Source organism: Lissotriton helveticus, chromosome 10 (genome assembly GCF_964261635.1).
Source record: "Lissotriton helveticus chromosome 10, aLisHel1.1, whole genome shotgun sequence".
Classification (NCBI taxonomy): domain Eukaryota; kingdom Metazoa; phylum Chordata; class Amphibia; order Caudata; family Salamandridae; genus Lissotriton; species Lissotriton helveticus.
The window spans coordinates 258,023,049-258,042,729 of record NC_136071.1 but is presented as its reverse complement, the minus strand read 5'-3'; the positions used below and the strand labels follow the sequence as shown (position 1 = coordinate 258,042,729).

The 19,681-nt window shown below is 43.1% G+C and overlaps 1 protein-coding gene across 2 annotated transcripts in view; it reads right to left on the bottom strand.

Moving 5' to 3' along the window:
* PLCD1 (phospholipase C delta 1) overlaps positions 1–19,681 on the bottom strand; it is a 298,909-nt gene that overhangs the window by 156,748 nt on the left and 122,480 nt on the right. For both annotated transcript variants that reach the window (XM_078665274.1, XM_078665273.1), the window contains exon 2: positions 11,909–12,073. In XM_078665274.1, coding sequence (XP_078521400.1) covers positions 11,909–12,073 — 165 coding nt within the window. The remainder of the gene's footprint in view (positions 1–11,908; positions 12,074–19,681) is intronic.

The window sequence follows — 19,681 nt, the reverse complement described above, 5'->3', positions numbered from 1 at the left end:
GGATGAAGCGGCACACTCCAACTGTCCTCTATCCCTAAAGAAAACAAAGTATGTGTCTTTAGAGAGCGAGAAGCAGATGTACATGGCTACAGTTGGCATTCTCCCCATTTGTATATGGCTGCAGTATGCATTCTCCCCATTTGTATATGACAACAGTTGGCATTCTTCACATTTGTACAATGCTGCATTTTACGTTCTTCCCATTTGTATATGGTCGCAGTATGCATTCTCCCCACTTGTACATGGCTGCAGTTTACATTCTCCCCACTTATACATGGCTGCAGTTTGCATTCTTCCCATTTGTACATGGCTGCAGTTTGCCTTCTTCCCATTTGTACATGGCTGCAGTTTGCCTTCTTCCCATTTGTACATGGCTGCAGTTTGCCTTCTTCCCATTTGTACATGGCTGCAGTTAGCATTCTTCCCATTTGTACAAGGCTGCCTTTTACGTTCTTCCCATTTGTATAAGGCCGCAGACTGCATTCTTCCCATTTGTACATGGCTGCAGTTGGCATTCTTCCCATTTGTACAAGGCTGCCTTTTATGTTCTTCCCATTTGTACATGGCTGCAGTTTGCATTCTTCCCATTTATACAAGGCTGCAGTTTGCATTCCCTCATTTGTATATGGCACAGTCTGCATTCTCCACATTGGTACATGGCTGCAGTTTGCATTCTTACCATTTGTAAATGGCTGCAGTTTGCCTTCTTCCCATTTGTACATGGCTGCAGTTGGCATTCTTCCCATTTGTACAAGGCTGCCTTTTACGTTCTTTCCATTTGTATATGGCCGCAGACTGCATTCTTCCCATTTGTACATGGCTGCAGTAGGCATTCTTCCCATTTGTACAAGGCTGCAGTTTGCCTTCTTCCCATTTGTACATGGCTGCAGTTTGCCTTCTTCCCATTTGTACATGGCTGCAGTTTGCCTTCTTCCCATTTGTACAAGGCTGCAGATGGCATTCTTCCCATTTGTACAAGGCTGCCTTTTATGTTCTTCCCATTTGTATATGGTCGCAGTATGCATTCTCCCCATTTGTACATGGCTGCAGTTTGCATTCCCTCATTTGTATATGGCACAGTCTGCATTCTCCACATTGGTACATGGCTGCAGTTTGCATTCTTACCATTTGTAAATGGCTGCAGTTTGCCTTCTTCCCATTTGTACATGGCTGCAGTTGGCATTCTTCCCATTTGTACAAGGCTGCCTTTTACGTTCTTTCCATTTGTATATGGCCGCAGACTGCATTCTTCCCATTTGTACATGGCTGCAGTTGGCATTCTTCCCATTTGTACAAGGCTGCCTTTTATGTTCTTCCCATTTGTACGTGGCTGCAGTTTGCATTCTTCCCATTTATACAAGGCTGCAGTTTGCATTCCCCTCATTTGCATATGGCACAGTCTGCATTTTCCACATTGGTACATGGCTGCAGTTTGCATTCTTCCCATTTGTACATGGCTGCAGTTTGCCTTCTTCCCATTTGTACATGGCTGCAGTTTGCCTTCTTCCCATTTGTACATGGCTGCAGTTTGCCTTCTTCCTATTTATGCAAGGATGCAGTTTGCATTCCCCTCATTTGTATATGGCACAGTCTGCATTCTCCACTTTGGTACATGGCTGCAGTTTGCATTCTTCCCATTTGTACATGGTTGCAGTTTGCATTCTTCCCATTTGTACATGGCTGCAGTTGGCATTCCCCTCATTTGTATATGGCACAGTCTGCATTCTCCACATTGGTACATGGCTGCAGTTTGCATTCTTCCCATTTGTACATGGTTGCAGTTTGCATTCTTCCCATTTGTACATGGCTGCAGTTGGCATTCTCCTCATTTATATATGGCCGCAGTCTGCATTCTCCACATTGGTACATGGCTGCAATTTGCATTCTTCCCATTTGTACATGGCTGCAGTTTGCATTCTCCTCATTTGTATAAGGCCGCAAACTGCATTCTCCACATTGGTACATGGCTGCAGTTTGCATTCTTCCCATTTGTACATGGCTGCAGTGTGCATTCTTCCCATTTGTACATGGCTGCAGTGTGCATTCTTTCCATTTGTACATGGCTGCAGTTTACCTTCTTCCCATTTGTACATGGCTGCAGTTTGAATTGGTTGTATGTTTTTTCAACGAACTCCGTTGTAACGCATGCCTTTACCACGCATGCGTTACTACGGAATACTATTTGCACGCCTATCTTTCTCCACGTATTTTTGCGTGGTGACGTCATATGTAGGAGAAAAAAAAACGGCCGTTTCCTTCGTCTGCGATGCCGATTGCCTACCATCTCGTCTAAAGGGGAGTGTTTTTTTTGGGGGGGGGAAGCCCCCCCAAGCCCCCCCCAGCCCCCCTTTTTTATATGTACCCTTTTCCACACATGCCTTTACTACGTACCTCGTAGTAAAAGTATGCGTGGTAAAGGCTGTCGTTGTAACCACGCATGCGTTGTAATGCATGCGTGGTTAAGGTTTTCGTTGAAACGGCCTCGTTGTAGTGGCCGTTTCCCGTTTGAATTCTCCTCATTTGTATATGGCCGCAGTCTGCATTCTTCACATTGCTACATGGCTGTAGTTTGCATTCTTCACATTTGTACATGGCTGCAGTTTGAATTCTATTCATTTATATATGGCCGCAGTCTGCATTCTCCACATTGGTACATGGCAGCAGTTTACATTCTTCCCATTTGTACATGACTGCAGTTTGCAATATTCCCATTTGTACATGGCTTCCTTTTATGTTGTTCCTATTTGTACATGGCTGCAGTTTGCATTCTTTCCATTTGTTCCTGGCTGCAGTTTGAAGTCTCCAAATGTGTACACGGCTGTAGTTTGCTTTCTCCCCATTTGTTCATGACTGCAGTTTCCACATTTGTACACGGCTGTAGTTTGCTTTCTCCCCATTTGCTTATGGCTGCCTGTTACGTTCTTCCCATTTGTACATGGCTGTTGTTTGTATTCATCCCATTTACATATGGCTGCCTGTTACGTTCTTCCCATTTGTACATGGCTGTTTGCATTCATCCCATTTGCATATGGCTGCCTGTTACGTTCTTCTCATTTGTACATGGCTGCAGTTTGCAGTCCTCACATGTGTACACAGCTGTAGTTTGCTTTCTCCCCATTAGTACGTGACTGCAGTTAGTTGTAAAAATGAACAGCAGTTGATAAAACAAAGATAAGCACATAAGTCTGAACACATAATAATGATGCTGATGAAAGCAGGCCTCAGAAGTGTCTCTCCTTATCTTTCCAAATTATTCATGTGAAAAATTTGTAATAGTGCCAAACTGCACAACAGAAAATCACATAAAACAAATATATACATTTGTATTTTGTTTCACATTCTTTCTTTTTAATATTGTAACAATAATTTAAAAAACACTGCTGCAACAAACAAATTTTAAATAGTAACACTTTATCCCCTCAAAGAAAAATAATGGAAATGAATCAAAACATTAACAGACATATTCAGCACCTCAGAAATAAATACTAACATTTAACCCTTTAAGCTGCGTGTAATACTAAAATGAAAACCCAACTAAAATGTACTAAATTAATTATTAATATAAACAAGCATTTGCAATGCAATAGGTCTCGCATTATTAAAGTTTGAGCTATTGGCATTGCTAATAATAATGCAACACCCTAGAAACCAACACTCACAAAGTATCCATTACCACTCAAAAGAAAAAGCCCAGACACAACTGCCAGCCATAAAAAGAAACTACAAATATGCAAAGCTTTGGGACTCCGGATTCTTAATGGCAGGACAAGAATTGGGTCACTGAGACAATACACATACAGCTCTCATTTAGGTAATATATAAAGGAGTACGGAAATTATTTAAGATATGGTAGCATTCCAGTCTGTCCTTCTTATTTTTAGTTCCTTACTGCTCCGGTGGAGTATTTCAAAGGAAAATATTTCCACTGTAACAGCAGGAGCACCTACGTAAGAAAGCAATGCTGGATCCGCTGCCATATCATGGTGGTTCGCTCGCCATTATTTTTGTTTCTCTGTATCAATCATTTTGTGCACAATGTGGGTAGAAACCATGCAACACTTATTGGCGAGGAGTAGCAGGCTTCACATGGTGCTCCTGAGCTGGGAAAAAATCTGCATTTGAAATCCCATCTTAAATAGGGCTGGCCTTCTGAACCACTGATCTGGCAACTCTGTAGTGTCCGCCAGGTCAACATTTTCTAAAAGCAAAGCAAGCAGAAGCTCCGGCAGTAGGAAACCTAGTAGTTCAACCAACTGTAAATAAGGCGGGGAAACAGCAGGTCTAGAGAACCAGGATCCTTGCCAATAAGTAAGAAAGGGCAATGAAACATGTAGGCCTTTCAATTTAAAATGGTCTAATACATGGTATGGTCTTTAATCATGAGTGTGGGCATTATAAATTAAAGACTAATTACTAGAGGGTCTGTGCAACTCATTTTAAATATTTTTTCTTGTGGGGCAGATGCTTCTTCTCCCTCTTAGGGGAACTCTATACTGAAGTAGGACAAGTATACTGAAACACGTTTCTAGAGATGCACAGCACTGGCTGCACAATTGTGAAACTTAAGACTTTCAACTAAACATAGTGTTATCATGCACTGCATTTACCACAATGCATCTGGGCGAATTGTGTGGTGTTATAGCAGGCAGTGTGCTCCCTTCCCCCTTTTCATTCTTATAATTGCTTGGGTGTATCCTTCCACATCCAATCAAGTGTTTACATTAAACAGCATGAAGGACTACTTTATGCACGCTTCCTCCCCATCATTATATATAAACGTGTGTGTATGTGTGTACTAGAGCATGGGCCACCCGGGGGTTTTAAAAACAAAGGGCCTCATTACAATATCAGTCCGAAAGGCATTTGCTTTGTCCAAATCCGTATTTCCGATCTACTCTGAAACATTTCCGACCGACTGATTACCATGGTGGTAACCTTTCGGTCCTCCCTGCTCGTTTCCGACCAGCATTTGGAGGAACGAGTTGGACGGAGCAGATTCGTACGGCTCTATGGAGAGTCTTTCTGACTGACAGATTACGATGTTGGATTCGGACAGCCCTTCCAACTCGGTTTGTCCAACACGGATCAGCTGTTGGAATCATACTTTAGGGGGGCCGTAGCAAGCCCCCCTTCACCCGGAGGCCTCTGGTTGGGATCCGTGGGGGTACCCATGAAACCCTCTTTGCAACCATGCACAGTGTGGCAGGCACCATGGGGTGCCCGTCACAGGATGCATGGTTTCCGCAACCAACCCTTTCTTCAATGGGAGCCTGTGTTGTCAGTCGGAACACAGGCTCCCATTGAAGTCAATGGGAGTCCGACCGAACGGTGTTCCGAACCATCGTAATCGGTCGGAAACCATTCCTACAAAGAGTCGGTCTGAATGCTTTCCGAACTATATCGTAATGAGGTCCAAAATGCAGAAGCCTGCATGTTTTTATTTTATTTTGCCAGCGTGGAACAGTAAAAAATGTGTCAAATAAAAAAATTTATTATTTTGAGAGAGAAGGATTGGGGCGTCAGGTCTATTACCTGCCACCTTATGTCCTTTTTCAGATACAATTTTAGGACCGGTGACCATGTCCCCAAGTTCTGTAATGGCAGCAGCAACATTTCTTTCATGCTGCAGTCAGTTAAAAAGCTCCTGCGTCCAATCAGAAGGTTTGCATTTTTAGGTCTCGCGCCTGCGATTGCAGGGGCGAAGCCCCGTGCTGTCGCAAAGCGAGACTATTGCTATTGTGTCAGCTTTAAAGGACTAAAAAGGCTTGGGACAAGAGACTGGCAAGCGCACGTAGCCTGCCGGAATCGGATCAGGTCGCGCGCGTGAACACGCGCTCCGATTCCGGCAGGCTCTTCACAACACACATACATACAGCCCCCCCGCACATACACACACACACCGAACCCCCCGCCGAGTATACACACACGCACACACATAGAGACCCCCCCGCCGCCGCCGCGCATACACACACGCACACACACACACACACATAGAGAACCTCCTCCCCCCGCCCCGCCGCCGTGCGCGCACACACACACACACACACACACACACACATACACACATACACACACACATCCCCTACCTCGTCTCTGCGTGTCTTCGCGCTCTCTTGCCCCCGCTCCTCTGGTGCGCGCGCACCACTGGTTTCGATTCCCGCGTCGGCTCCTCTGTGGTGCGCGCGCACCACAGGTTTCGATTCCGTGCTTGTTCCCTTTCCTTTCAAACTCGGGATAGAACAACACGACGGGGGTGAGGGGCGTATTTATTCTTTATTGTATTCACCCTTTCCCTTCCCCTTTTTCACCTCACTTCCTTTATTAGGGTTTTTCACCTCACTTCCTTTATTGGGGTTTTTTTTTTAATGTTTGCTAGGAGCTCTTTCATTTGAAAACCAAGTCACGACTTTTTTCCTTCTGTCATTTTTATCAGTTAAAAAGGGCGTGGCTGTTGCAGTGTTTGTGTTTCAGGTACGCTTCTTGGGAAACACTTTTGAGAAAGCTGTTATCGTGCAGGGCTTTTAAAGCTCCTGCTAAGATGCCAAGCTGCAACTTTTAGTGACTAGTTGGAGCCCGCATCCCTCCTCCAGCTCTAGAGATGAAAAACAATAGAGAGTTTGGTGTTGGGGGGAAGGCTGTATCAGTCTCCCTGCCTGGCACTCCTATCTTTCGAAGGGAAATAAAGACACCCTTTTACAGGAATACAGCTTATGGTTCTCTCGCAGAATTTGAAAAAAACAGGCAATGGGCTTCCTTTTTGTGTCTCCAATGTACAAAATATACCTTAACCAATTTCCTAAACATAAATGGAATCTTATCCGATTGGAAAATAACAAGGAAAAACTGTAATTTCTCTATTAAACCTAACTCAGCTACTTGTATTTAATCATCGTAGTTGCTATACGGTTATATAGAAATCTAATTTATTTTGTATGGCTTATTAGCCGAAACAAAAATACAATGAGAAAAACATCAGACTACCTGGTACAGTCGTGGGCAGTAAATTGAAACTTTGGTTACGAATTGCAGACTGTCTTTGTAGTTGATGTGATCCGATTTGCACTTTTTCTTTTTCTAAATTTTAACCACTCAGTATAAACAACAAAGTATTTTAAACAGTGTTCTTAATAGATGCCTTTGATGTTATTTGAAGGAGGAATTATCATGACATCCAGTAGCTTGTCTCGTTTCTAATTCCGCCTCCGTTCCAGGAAGCATCTTTCTTTTTGGCTAAACACATTTACGATTTTCCCATTCCCTTACTATCTAGGCTACCAGCCCACTCCTTATCACCAGGAACAGCTTTATGGTTCTTTACATCCATTTAACTACATACTGCATTCCGGGAGTTGTAGTCTTGATTCATTTTAGGTGACCCGATTGTACTAATAAGCCTGAAAACACCGATTTATGATAAGGAAAGCCCAGGTCTGGATGACAGTGTCTTCAATGCTTTGGAATCACCTGGTAAAGCTGTCTTTGACTTCAGTTAAAGAGAGCATTTGTTGCCAAGTTGTAGTTGTCCTTCACATGGTGTTGCAATTGTAGACGCAATAAAGGGTGATGTTTTCTTATCTGGACACACGTTTTTACATAGATGGGCATCAATGTATATTAGAATACTGAGTAACAAGATGATTGCACAGCACACCTGGTCAATTCTCACTCCATTTTAACCCCCTTTACGTAATTGCCATTTTCACAACATGAATTAATTGAATAAAATGATACTGTGATCCTTACTTGCTATGCACTCTTGCCAGCCATCTTTCTCCACACAACTAGAATTTGTTTCAAGCTGGCCGTGTGAGAATATTTTTAAATAATTTCCTCTCCGGCCCTTTACCCCACCAACTCTGTTTTGATTTCCCTCCCTTAAAAGCACATCCACGGCAATCAGAGCCACACCAACACCACCAATAGATTCTTCAAGGAACCTTGAGTCCATGCAACAGGTTACATCACCATACACACCACCCTGGAGTCCTCAGAAATTTTAACACAGGCATTTACAATGCAATAGGTCTCGCACTGACATTATGTTCAGCTATTGACATTGTAAATGACATTGTTTTTTTTTGTTTTTCTTTTATAAAACATAAATGAAAGGCATTGTAATTTGAAATGCAAATAGCTAAAAGTTTAGTTTAAGCTATTGGCATTGTTAATACCAATGCCTTTTATTTATGTTTTAAAAAAGAAAACACAAATAAAAGGCATTGTCATTTGCAATGTCAATAGCAAATACCTTTTATTTATGTTTTACGACAGAAAAACAAAAAACAAACAATGTCATTTACAATGTCAATAGCTCAAAATAAAGTCAGTGCGAGACCTATTGCATTGTAAATGCTTGTTTTTATTTCAATCGGTCCAGATATGTATACATTTTTAACCTTCATTTCTAAAACAAAACTACTGAAGGGAATTACACCAAATCGCAAAAAGCACTCTTTCTGGCTACAGACCTAGCTTTCTGCCAAATTTGTTGTAATTCCGTTCAGTCGTTTGGGCTGTAGCACTGTTAAAAAAATCCCTATGGAAACTTCAGAGGGAATTGTGGTTTGGCACCCCTAGTTATTCTCAACCCCAACTTCACAGTTCACCTCAAACCTTTGAGGGAAGGCGCCGAGGTGGGGAAAAGCATATGTACTAAAAATAATCACTATTTTATATGTAGCACACAGGTGTGACAATAAATTTAACCTGTAGTGACGGAGTGTAGTTTTTAGATGCAAAGTAGTCTCTCATGCATTCCGTTTCAAACATACCACAGAAGCCAGAATTATACATAAAACAGCCAATAGCACTTAATGAGAGAATAAAGCTCCAATCACCAGATCCTAGATAGTTTATCAATATTTTGCAATGGGGATATAGGTGATGACAGTAAACATTAACTAGTGCACTTATTCATAGGTTCCCCCAATCATCCTTTGGTATAATAATTCCCACGGTTACCACTGGAAATTAACCGCATGCGTGCGGGCGGAATTCCGCTCGTACGCTGACTTTTGCGAAACCGCATGTTACGTGACGAGCCCAGCTCGTCATCAGCGTGGAAGGGGTTAAGGATTTAGTTTGTGAAAATGTGTTGTAGGTACTGTGTTTTGGTCATTTGCTCAGTTAGGTGTTCATGTCTTCTTCACTGAATAATGGGAGCAAGATGTTTGTGTCTACAGATTAAGACCAGGGAACTTGGCTAATTTCTTAAACAACTTTAAGATCATTAAATATGGCTGATGTGGAAATGTGGCGACTAGGAGCGATTTCAGGGGAAACTGTGGCAGTCATTGCTTCCTAGGTGTACTGCCATGGACAAGCATGTAAGCATTCAGAAAAGGGACGCAGATTGGTCAGTAAGATTAGGGGGGGACTTTAAATTTCTAAACAATCACGTGGGATATTATGGTAAAATACATATTTGAGCAGCAGAGCATGTGGGGTCTTAAGGGGCAGTGGGAAGGGATAGCAGTGCGGATTGTTAGGGCTGCTTAAAAGACAATGGGCCAGATGTAGGTATCCAAATACCGGTCGGTAACGGCCGAAAATACCGATTTTCGGCCATTACCGACCGGTATTTGGATATGGAGATGTAGGGCATTTCAAAATACAGATTCAGTAATTTTACCGATTCGCTAAAATTACTGAATCTGTATTTTGAAATGTAGGTAGCACTGTAAACAGTGCCACAGGGCTTTAAGGATTTGTTATTTACCACCAACTACAAGTTGGTGGTAAATAATGAAAACCTTGGAAAAAGCATATTTTTTGCTTTTCCAACAGTGCCATGTTGCAGACATACATGCCCTTAGGGCATGTATGCCTGCAACATGTGCACAGATACACAATTGAGGGGTGCAACAGGGTGTCAAAGTGACACCCTGCAACCCTTCAATGTTTCCCCCTTTTACCGAATCGGTAAATACCGATTCGGTAATTGCCATTCATTCCTATGGGCCTCCAGGCCCATGGGAATGAATGGCAATTACCGAATCGATATTTACCGATTCGGTAATTACCGAATCTAAACGATTCGGTAATTTTTCACCTACATACCATTTTCCGAATTTAAAATACCGAATCGGTATGATTCTGTATTTTAGAGTCGGTAAAATGGAATTACCTACATCTGGCCCAATATGTTGTCAAATAACCAACAGTTTTAAGAAGTTCAAAACCGAGAGAAGAGATAGATAGTGTGTGTGTGTATGTTTTTGTCTGTGTCTGCATGTCAAAATCCAAGGTGAAAGCCGACAACCACCTCACCATACCCGACTGAAAGCACCTGTAGCAAACTACTTACTAAAGAATACATTTATTGGGGGGGGGGGGGGGGGATTTACATTTCCAAATGGGAAAAGGCATTTTTATAAAAAACGCATTTAAATAAAACAAGAGAATTTGTCAGGTACATTTCCACATACTAACCATTCTCTTTTTTATTTCTCCAAGTGTAATTAGGTCCTCCAAGGGTAAGTCATAACTCCCATCCCTCAAAAGAATGCCATTCCCATACATCCTTGTAAATTTTAGGGGTGTTCCCAGCCCTTTCCACCACTGATAACGGATATACCACTGTCAGTGAAGTGAATCTACAACTGGTTTTCAGGCGAGGGAGGCTGTTGAAGAAATGTTTAAAGTTGTCTCTACTTTGACATACCCACAACCTGTAAAATTACACAACACTGGTGTCATTTTATGTGCGAGTAAGTCAGTTTTAAAGTGAAAGTTTACATTTTGTGCATAAAAAATGATTTTGAACTCGTAAATGCTGCGGTTTGCTTGCCTCGGTGCACAAATATGGTCGTGAAATGGAGCCCAAATATGGACTACTTCAGGTATTGCTTTCCACGATGCTCGTAGACACAGAGCCTCCTTTGTTTCCCTCGCAGTATAATAGACGGACAAATTGTAAAGGAAGGTTGTAACTCAATCGCCCTCTCACTTGGGCCAACCGGAGAGGAGATTAGGTCGAAACAATACACTGCTGAAGGTATTAGGGTCAAGTCAGCAGTCTCTTTCATCCGGGGCGGCAGAGCCTGACAACCTCCCGTGTGTGCATAGAAACAAAAACAGAGCCAGGCAGAGCTCCCAACATGATTTTAGCTTTTTAGTAACCCCTCTATCCGAAGATAATATTTTTGAAGCTTCACAAAGATCTTCGTAATCTACATACTTTTGAGATGTTTCCCTAAAAAAACATCCAAAGGATCATACACACGAACTCTGGATTATACCCAACAAAACTGTGACAAACCGTCCCAAGGATGGTAGACGCGACTACATGCGCAGTTATCATTTACACTCCTTTGCTCGACTACATGTCTAAACACAGTTGAACGATCACAGCAACGCTGTCATACATGCACACCACCAAACCACTGCCCACACAAGGCATTCACATGCTTTCCCGCTATCCATGCACTAGCTACTTTGAAGGCGAAGAATCCTATCTCTCGCTCCCCTTTGGCTTCGTTACACATCAAGATGCAGCAAGAACATCCTAAGAACGCAATTCAGGGCCTCCTACAAGACAACACAACAAACCCACATTGGCCACATCTGAGACACGCTCTGCCACTTTGGCACGCCCACGGCGCAGCATTCAACCCCTCCACAATTGAGCTTCTGTTGATCAGGTGTATGAAGCGCTACATAAATGCAACTACAGGACAACACACCGCCCCTGGAGGATCTGTGTTTTTCAAGAGGACCAAAAAGGCAAATCCTATATCTTAGGACAGAGGAACAATTTTCACAGCTCCGCGACACCATCAAGAGTGTTCTAGCTTATATGTGAACGGTGGAGCAGAGGGTGTGGCTTCATATCCACATCCAAATGGCCGCTGGTGTTAACAAAAAATATATTTTTATAATTATGGAAACCAATCATACAGTCACTTACAGGTTTGTGGCTTTCGCAAAATCAGTGGTTTCCTGGATTCATGCCATATGGTTTTGCAGTCATCCTGGAGCTTATACAACCGTCCTCTCTTCCACGACTGAGACTTGACTTTTGTCAGCTGGGAGCCTTTGAGAAGGTACTTCAGGTCCTCGTCATCCTGCAAACCTGAAACAGAGAAGTACACAATGATATAACTCGATGAGTGCAATTCTCTTCCATTTTATGTGTTATCTCTTCCATGAGTGGACAGTCTAGCGTTGAACAGATACAAGTATGATCAGGGACAGCAGGTCTGAAACAATGGCGAGACCACACAAGGATATGCAACTCATTAGATGTGCTTTATCTACCTACTCGGCTGTTGAAGAATTCTGTCTCATGGTTGTACAAAGCTGCATGGTAACACCTTGTTTGAGGTGAGCCACTGTTAGTGTGGCCCGTAGAGATAAAGATACTGCAAATGGGTGTAGAGTTGACCTTATATTAAGAACATTTTATGAATCACTTTCCTTGAAGTGCTTCTCACCATGCTACAGACTTGACCCTCCCTCTCGACAGGGCATTTACTCAGACTAGTGTCCCTGGGGGCTACAGACAAGGAACTTCTAGTGGGTAAGAATGGGTACAAGAGCTCTCTTCAGACAAAAGAGCCCGCTCTTCACTGTCAGTCACTCACCTCCTTACTCTCAGGCACTCTGCTAAACTGGACAAATCCTACAAGGGCTCTGGGAGGCTAATTTAATGGGACTCCCAGCCCTTTCACTTATTTATACCTCATCTACCACCACTGGCCAACCAGAGGTACTGCATGCTCTCGCTTGCACATCCAAAAATAGCATACTCAACCCCATTGGATGCCTCGCCCCACATGCTACAGGCACTATAGTGCGTAGCCATGCACATAGTTCAGACATATCTTTTTATGTGCAATGTCCTAACTGCGGAGTCTCTGCAGTCGTAAAATTAGTACTAGTGAAATCAAACTCGTAGTTTGTGATTACCAGAAAATAGTAAACATACACAAAAGTGTACAATTACCTTTGTGAATCAGGTCCATTGTGTTTCCAGTTCAAAAACTAAAACTAAACTTGATTTTTCAAAAGTGTCTGCGCAAAACACACACATTCCTCTAGATATGTTGCATACAGTACAGAATCTTAGATCGGGAAATTCATTTCATGGAGATCACATCATAGGTAGGACAGTATTACCTTGCACCAACAACTCTTTTACACCTGAATGCCATTTCTGGCTTCACTTTTAATTTAGCACAGTGAGATATATGAGGGCCAAAGATGTGAAATGTACATTTTTGTATCAAAATAGGACATTATTAACATAAAAGAAATTCCCAGATGCCAGCCCTACTATCTAAATAAATATTAATGCCCCTCAGGACTCAGAAACTGTTCGAGGGAGACTCACACCCTATCAGTAGGACATTGGGTATCTGGTGTAGTTCGTTCTGAAGATCTGATGTAGCTCTGCTACTTGGGAAGCTGTGTAGCAGTTAAGTTGCTGACAATGGCCTCAGGCATCTATATCCTCTGCAAGACAGTGAAGAGTTCTATGGACATGCAGAGAAACAAAGCAGTCATGTTCTGGTATTGCGTAATGGAACTCAGAGGTGACCTGCAATATCCTTTGCACATTAGATGAGGGACAGGGCCAGATTGGCCGTAGCGGGCACTAGGTGTTTTCTGGTGAGCCGCAAGATTGGGGGCCAGGGTTGGACCAGTGAGGGACGTTTTTTGTTACTGGAGACCGGTTTTGCAGCAGTGCCGGTCCGACGTAATTGCCAGGGCTGATTTGCATTCCCAGTCCGGCCCTGATGGGGGGTGCTTCTTTCCATATGTATTACATTGTCACATCACCACCCCTCTTTCAGTACTTGAGAGATCTTCCAGTGGCGGCTGGTAAAAGGAAATCGGCCAAAAAATGGCTGATTCCTATCGTCACCATTGACAATATACCCACTCTACTTAGTGCACCATTCGTGGCAGACATACCACCATGAGAGTCTTTTTTTAGCTCTAACTTCAGTTTTGCCAAAGTCTCAAGCAGACTTCAGAAGACATTTTCGAGGAAAAGATGCCCAATCTACACCAGCTGGTTGGCCACCAGGCCTGACAGTATCAACTTCCTCAGATTCCTCCAAGCAAACAGTGTCAATCTTTCAGGAACACGTAAGGAACACTTTAGAATATATCATCCATAATGGTAAGGTGACGTCAATGTGAGTTTTGGGGGGAACACTTGCAGTCACTGTTCCCACCAAGCTGCGCTCGTGGGTGCGCGCGCACGATGGTCTCCCTGAGCGCGCAGTGTCCTGAATTCAGCGCGCACTCTATGAGACGTCCCTACGAGACCATTCGCGCCACCGCTTTTAAAACGCGAGCGGCGCGAAATCCATGCTGGAGGCAGAGGAAGAACATGGTGTTGCAGGCGCGCAACAAAGGGCTTCTGCTTCAATCATTTCCCTCCCACCCCCGTCGTGTGTGGACACCCGGGCTGAGAGAGCTTCCAGCCGCACCCGAGTATTTCACGGGTCTTTATAAGACCATTTGCACGTTAATGAGGCTTTGATTTGTTTCACCCCTTCTTAGGGCCCCTGCATCTCGACACCTCCTACTGCTGCTTGAAGAATTAGCCCCCTGCAACCCCCTCTCATTGCTTGCTTGGTCGGCCTTTCTAGAAACATGCTCTGTTGACAGGATTAGGAAAATAGCTGAAAGGGGGTGAGGAGGTAAAGTTTCCTGCACTCCGCACGTAACTCCAGCAGGTCATTTCTTTGGGGCAAAAACATTGTTTTTTCTGTGTTGCCCTCTCCCCTCCCATCCCTCTCAATTCCTTACAGGTACCCTTTCTTCCGCCATGCTTGTAGCTTTTCCCTATGTCAATGCGTGTCTGGTCCGCCTTTCTGGAAATACGCTTTGCTGGAAGCAGTGGAACAAAGGTGAGCGGCGGGGGTGGGGAGGCTAAGTTTGCTGATGATCCTGCACGTAACTTCTCTTTTTTCGCCGGAATACGTGCCTCTGTGCTCCATGAAGCAGTCACAATGAAGGCTGTAGAGCATACTTCTCTTCGTGTCTTCTAGAGGTGGGACTGTGTTGCGCCTGAAAGGAAGCTACTGATTGCACTCTCATTCAATCCCTGGCCCCTGCGCTGCGACTTCTGGAAAGTGTTTTACTGTTGATAATGTGCTTAGAGAAGCGGTGAACCGTCCATGTATTTCTTTTTGCGCACATAGGAATGCTTGTTTTCACTTTTATTTGTTAATAATTTCATATAGATACAAAACGTTTAGAAAAATGTGGTTTTTGTCCAGGCCCATTCGCTCTCTTTACACCCTACTCCATAATAAAAGAATAGTAATGCTTTCCTGTGAAATTGGCATCTGTGAGCTACAGGGCAGAAGCAACCAAGAGTCTGAAGAGCAGGTGGAAAAGAGGAGTACAAAAAAAAGCGCTGTTATCCATGTAAAAGATCTGAAAGGTGATGGTTAACAAACTCTAAAATTATTTTGATGAGGTCCCAATGAGCAGTGTATACATTACTGTAGATATGCAGAGGTCACATGTTTCCACTGTGGGTATTAAATAAACGGTGCCTGCACTTTCCTGCCAGCCCTAAACATTGTTTTAATGGCTAGGCAGGAGACAGGGTGTTAATGCAGTGAATGGAAAGGGTGGAGCACAGTCAAGACAGTGCAAGGCCCGTTTTCAGGGCAGCTTTTGTCTATGTGATATTTATATCCTTCATCAAAGATGACTAGTTACTTACTTAAATGCTGCATTTTTTGCCGACTAGACACACCTCAGAGCAATTTCACCAGCATTTTAAAATCAGCATTTCATCTATGGGGGCGACTCAAAAAAGCATTTGAGTAAAAATGCAGGGGTACTCTTGTGAGCTTCTGTGAATTGGCCCAATCTAAAATACGAGAATATTAGGACCATGTTCATATACATTTAGGAACAATAGAAAAGGCGGTCCCTGTTTTGTACTTTGGAGGGAAGGGATTTAGAAGTTTCAGGGCAGAGTCACAAACGCCTGTAACAGTTCCTCAAAAAGTATTTCCGTAGTAGCACTTCCCATACACCTTAGTGAATCGGCACCAATATGCCTAAAATCATAACACAATCTTGCAGGTGCGTACTTTTAATACATTATTATTATCCCAAAAGGCCAAAGTAAAGTAGTTTAAAAAGTCCATTCATCTAAGTGCGTGGAGGGGATCGGGGGAGGGGGGTAATTAAATACAATAAAAACAAATAAACTAAAACTAAACTTACTAGGATGAGGCATCTCCTTCGCCGGTCCCGCTTCACATCACGTCTCCGAGTCCAAGTGACAAATCATAGGACTGGATGTGACTGGGGACGGTATCCTGCCATTTGACAGGGCATGGGGTGACTGTATGTCACCGCCCGAGCAGGAGCCTATCTGCAGACTCCTGCACTACACTAGTCATGCGCAGCATGCCTAATGTAATGTCAATGGAGTGGCCGTGCTAAATAAAAAGCGCCCCTCGCAGATGCGCAGTAGGAGTCCACTTCTCTGGACTCCTGCTGCTCTCGCCTGCGTTCATGCACTGTGCGTTATTGTTGAATGACGCATGCGCACATGAGGCGGTGAAGCAGCTGCCAGCACAGGCCGGAAATGTAAACAGATGAATGAATTGCGTCTGCCGCCTGCTTACATTTTTTGCTGCCTGTCAACGTTACAGTTTGTCTTATTGATTGTGACAATGGACCAGCCACCACTGGGACTGGCCCATGGCTTCTTACGTTCCTGGATCAGGAGTTTTGAACGACGTCGTCATCCAGGTGGGAGCTCCAGCAGTCTCGACCCCAGCTCCACAAATACTCACGAGAGCTTTTTGACATGAAAGTATAAACTGTGCTGTACAGGGCTAGATAAAAAAATTATTCTGTGAAAAAACAGGTTTGGTTCTAGGTGTACAGCTGCTCCACATCGCAAAGTTGCCATCAGATGGACGAGTCCCTAATCACCACCCACTCACCCTCCCACTGTGTGATCTGCTCAGTTAGAAGTCACTTCACTCTGCCTGCATCAGTGCTCAGTTAAGGAGCGGCTGCTGCACCTTTAGACCGATGAAAATGGGCCAAGGCACACAAAGCAATATGTTCTAAGAATACTCCATTCTATACACAGCTAGCCTTATTTAAAAAAAACAAAAAAACGTGGGACATCTACATGAAACCACATTTGGTGGCACGAACATTTCCCAAATCTAGTCCTAAAAAATGAACGTCTGATCCAACTAATGGTAAGGCAAACGGGGATACCAAACACTTGTTTCAGCCAATGACATAAGCTTTATTTACAAATAAACAGTAAAAAAAAAAGTGTCTCACTCATTTCAACATCGGTTGTGCCTCATCTAGTAAAGGAGTTTTGTGGCAGCGTGGAAAGGCCCAGGAATGTCTTCCACAAACGCCCTCCTTTACAGGACAAACACCCCTCAAGCTGCCAGCATAAATCAATAATTCAGTTGTAGAGAACAGTTGTTCATGCTATTGATAACAACTTACTGAAAGTGATATTCATTTTGCGAACAGTTCAGATCGGAGGACAGTCAACACCGAACCATTAGGTTTTCAATTAACTAAACTCCTCTAACAAGCCAAAGGCTATGATTTTGAGGAGAACAGCTTCCCTACTGCAGCTTAGTAAGGGAGGAGGTGTGGTTGCTAGGTTCCCTTTATTTTTTTTAAAACACATTAACTGCATTTTGTCCACATTCCTTTAACACATCGGAAAAGTTATAGTTGTGATAACTCGTGGCTTGGTGAATGCGGGGACCTTTCTGGCTCCCTTTGCAGATTTAAGTATGCAAGCATAGATACACTGAACCTTTGAATAAAACAGGGCGCCAGATTGTTGAGTTTGTATAGAATACTCTGCCAGCAGATTTCAACACAACATCGTGCATCGCTTTACATGAATAGAGCACAAATTCACAACGCTGTCCCTGCCATCACCATTTCTAAGTGTGGGCAAAAAATTCTGCTTCACAGTGCCTGGTGGACACCACAGATAGATACAGCAACTTAAAGGTGGATTAAGTCATGGAATTGTGAAACATAAGGGCAGGATATTGGTTGGAAGGCTTAGATTGGTGATACATGGCATTTTAAGAAAGGTCAACTTATCTCCCATCTTGGGCACTTCACAGCCAGAACTAAGTTCTAAATAGTCTTTGCAGACAGAAGTGGTTAATATTGTGAAAACCTGAAATAAAAATTCAAACAAATAAAACAAAGAATTGTGCGGAATTTGGGGAAGCATCAGGCCTATAATATGTTCCGCTGCAGCAGTGACTCGCTTCATGGCCAGTTTGCTATTGTGGTCTTATTGCAACAACTGGGCAACAAAGGCGGGGATGGATGTTATTACAGAAAGTGAGTGATCCCCCCATCTATATGCCACACTTACTAAAGTCAAAAAGGATACCTAAATAAGTGAACCAGAAGCACACACTCCATCCATGCAAGGTAAATGCCTAATCCCAAAGCGTACAAAGAAGGGAAGGGACAGACTGCTTGGCTACAGCGCCGGCTCTGTGAAGCAGAATTTTCAGCACAGACATCTCCTCACTGTACCCCACCCAGCAGTTATTAAATATAATAGATTGATCAATCCAAATAACTGACTAACATAGAACCATTCAAATTACATTCCTATTTCACTATACTAATTCAAAATTAATCCTTAAGGGTTCCAGAGTAGCATGCTACTCGACAAAAAAAGCGCTTCAAAACCCCATCAGGGGTAGCAAGCGCTATATAAATGCAAACCTCTTTCCCTCTTCTATCCCGCCACCTACCCTTCTCTATCCAAATAACTGAATAACATTTCCACCACTCAAATTATTTCATATTTCACTGTACTAATTTTCAACACTAATACTTTATGGATTCCGGAGTAGCGTGCTTCAACATCCATTAGGGGTAACAGGTGCTATATGAATGCAAACCTTTCTTCCCCTTCTATCCCTCCGCTATCTTTCTCACTCCAAATAACTGACTAATATGTGTGATAATGCACAGTCTTTTCAGTTTTTAAGCCAACATTTGAAGGGATATTTGGTGCTGCACACACACGCGGTCTGGTTCCTGGTGCACATAGCCATGGCTGCAGCGCACAGAGACCCTACACTGCCGCACACAGAGGAAAAAAATTAGAGGGAACATTGCTTGCAGTACCCACCTTTGTAGGTGGGATCTCTGCCAGCTGTGTGTGAAATCAGTGGACTTTACATCAAAAAATTTCTCCACCAAAGTAAATCCTCTAAAGGCAGACAGAGCCACTTTAGTGGAAACCCCTCTGCTGGCAGTTATCTCTAAATATAGTCGAAGTTTACCTGCTGCCCAGTTTTGTGGCTTAGTATCTATAGTTATATGCAGAAATAATCCTGCTCTCTCCTGCAGTGAAATAAATGAACATAAGAACCATGAATAGCAGTTGTTTGAAAGGGCTCCAAGTAGATATTAATTGTTTAAGTGTCAGCTCATGGACATGCTTTGACACTGAAGCTGGCAGCTGACATTTTGACATCAACTCAACAGTGAGAAATTATTACAGCACAGTAGAAATCTGTTCTTAGTACAGTTGCTTAGGTAGGTCACAGGAAGAATGTAATAAGAAAGTATAGATCATATATGTGTATAATTCTGTCAATGAATTGTGCTATTTATCACTAATCACCTTTACCTGACTCTCTGTAACCAGCTTACTGCCAATGGC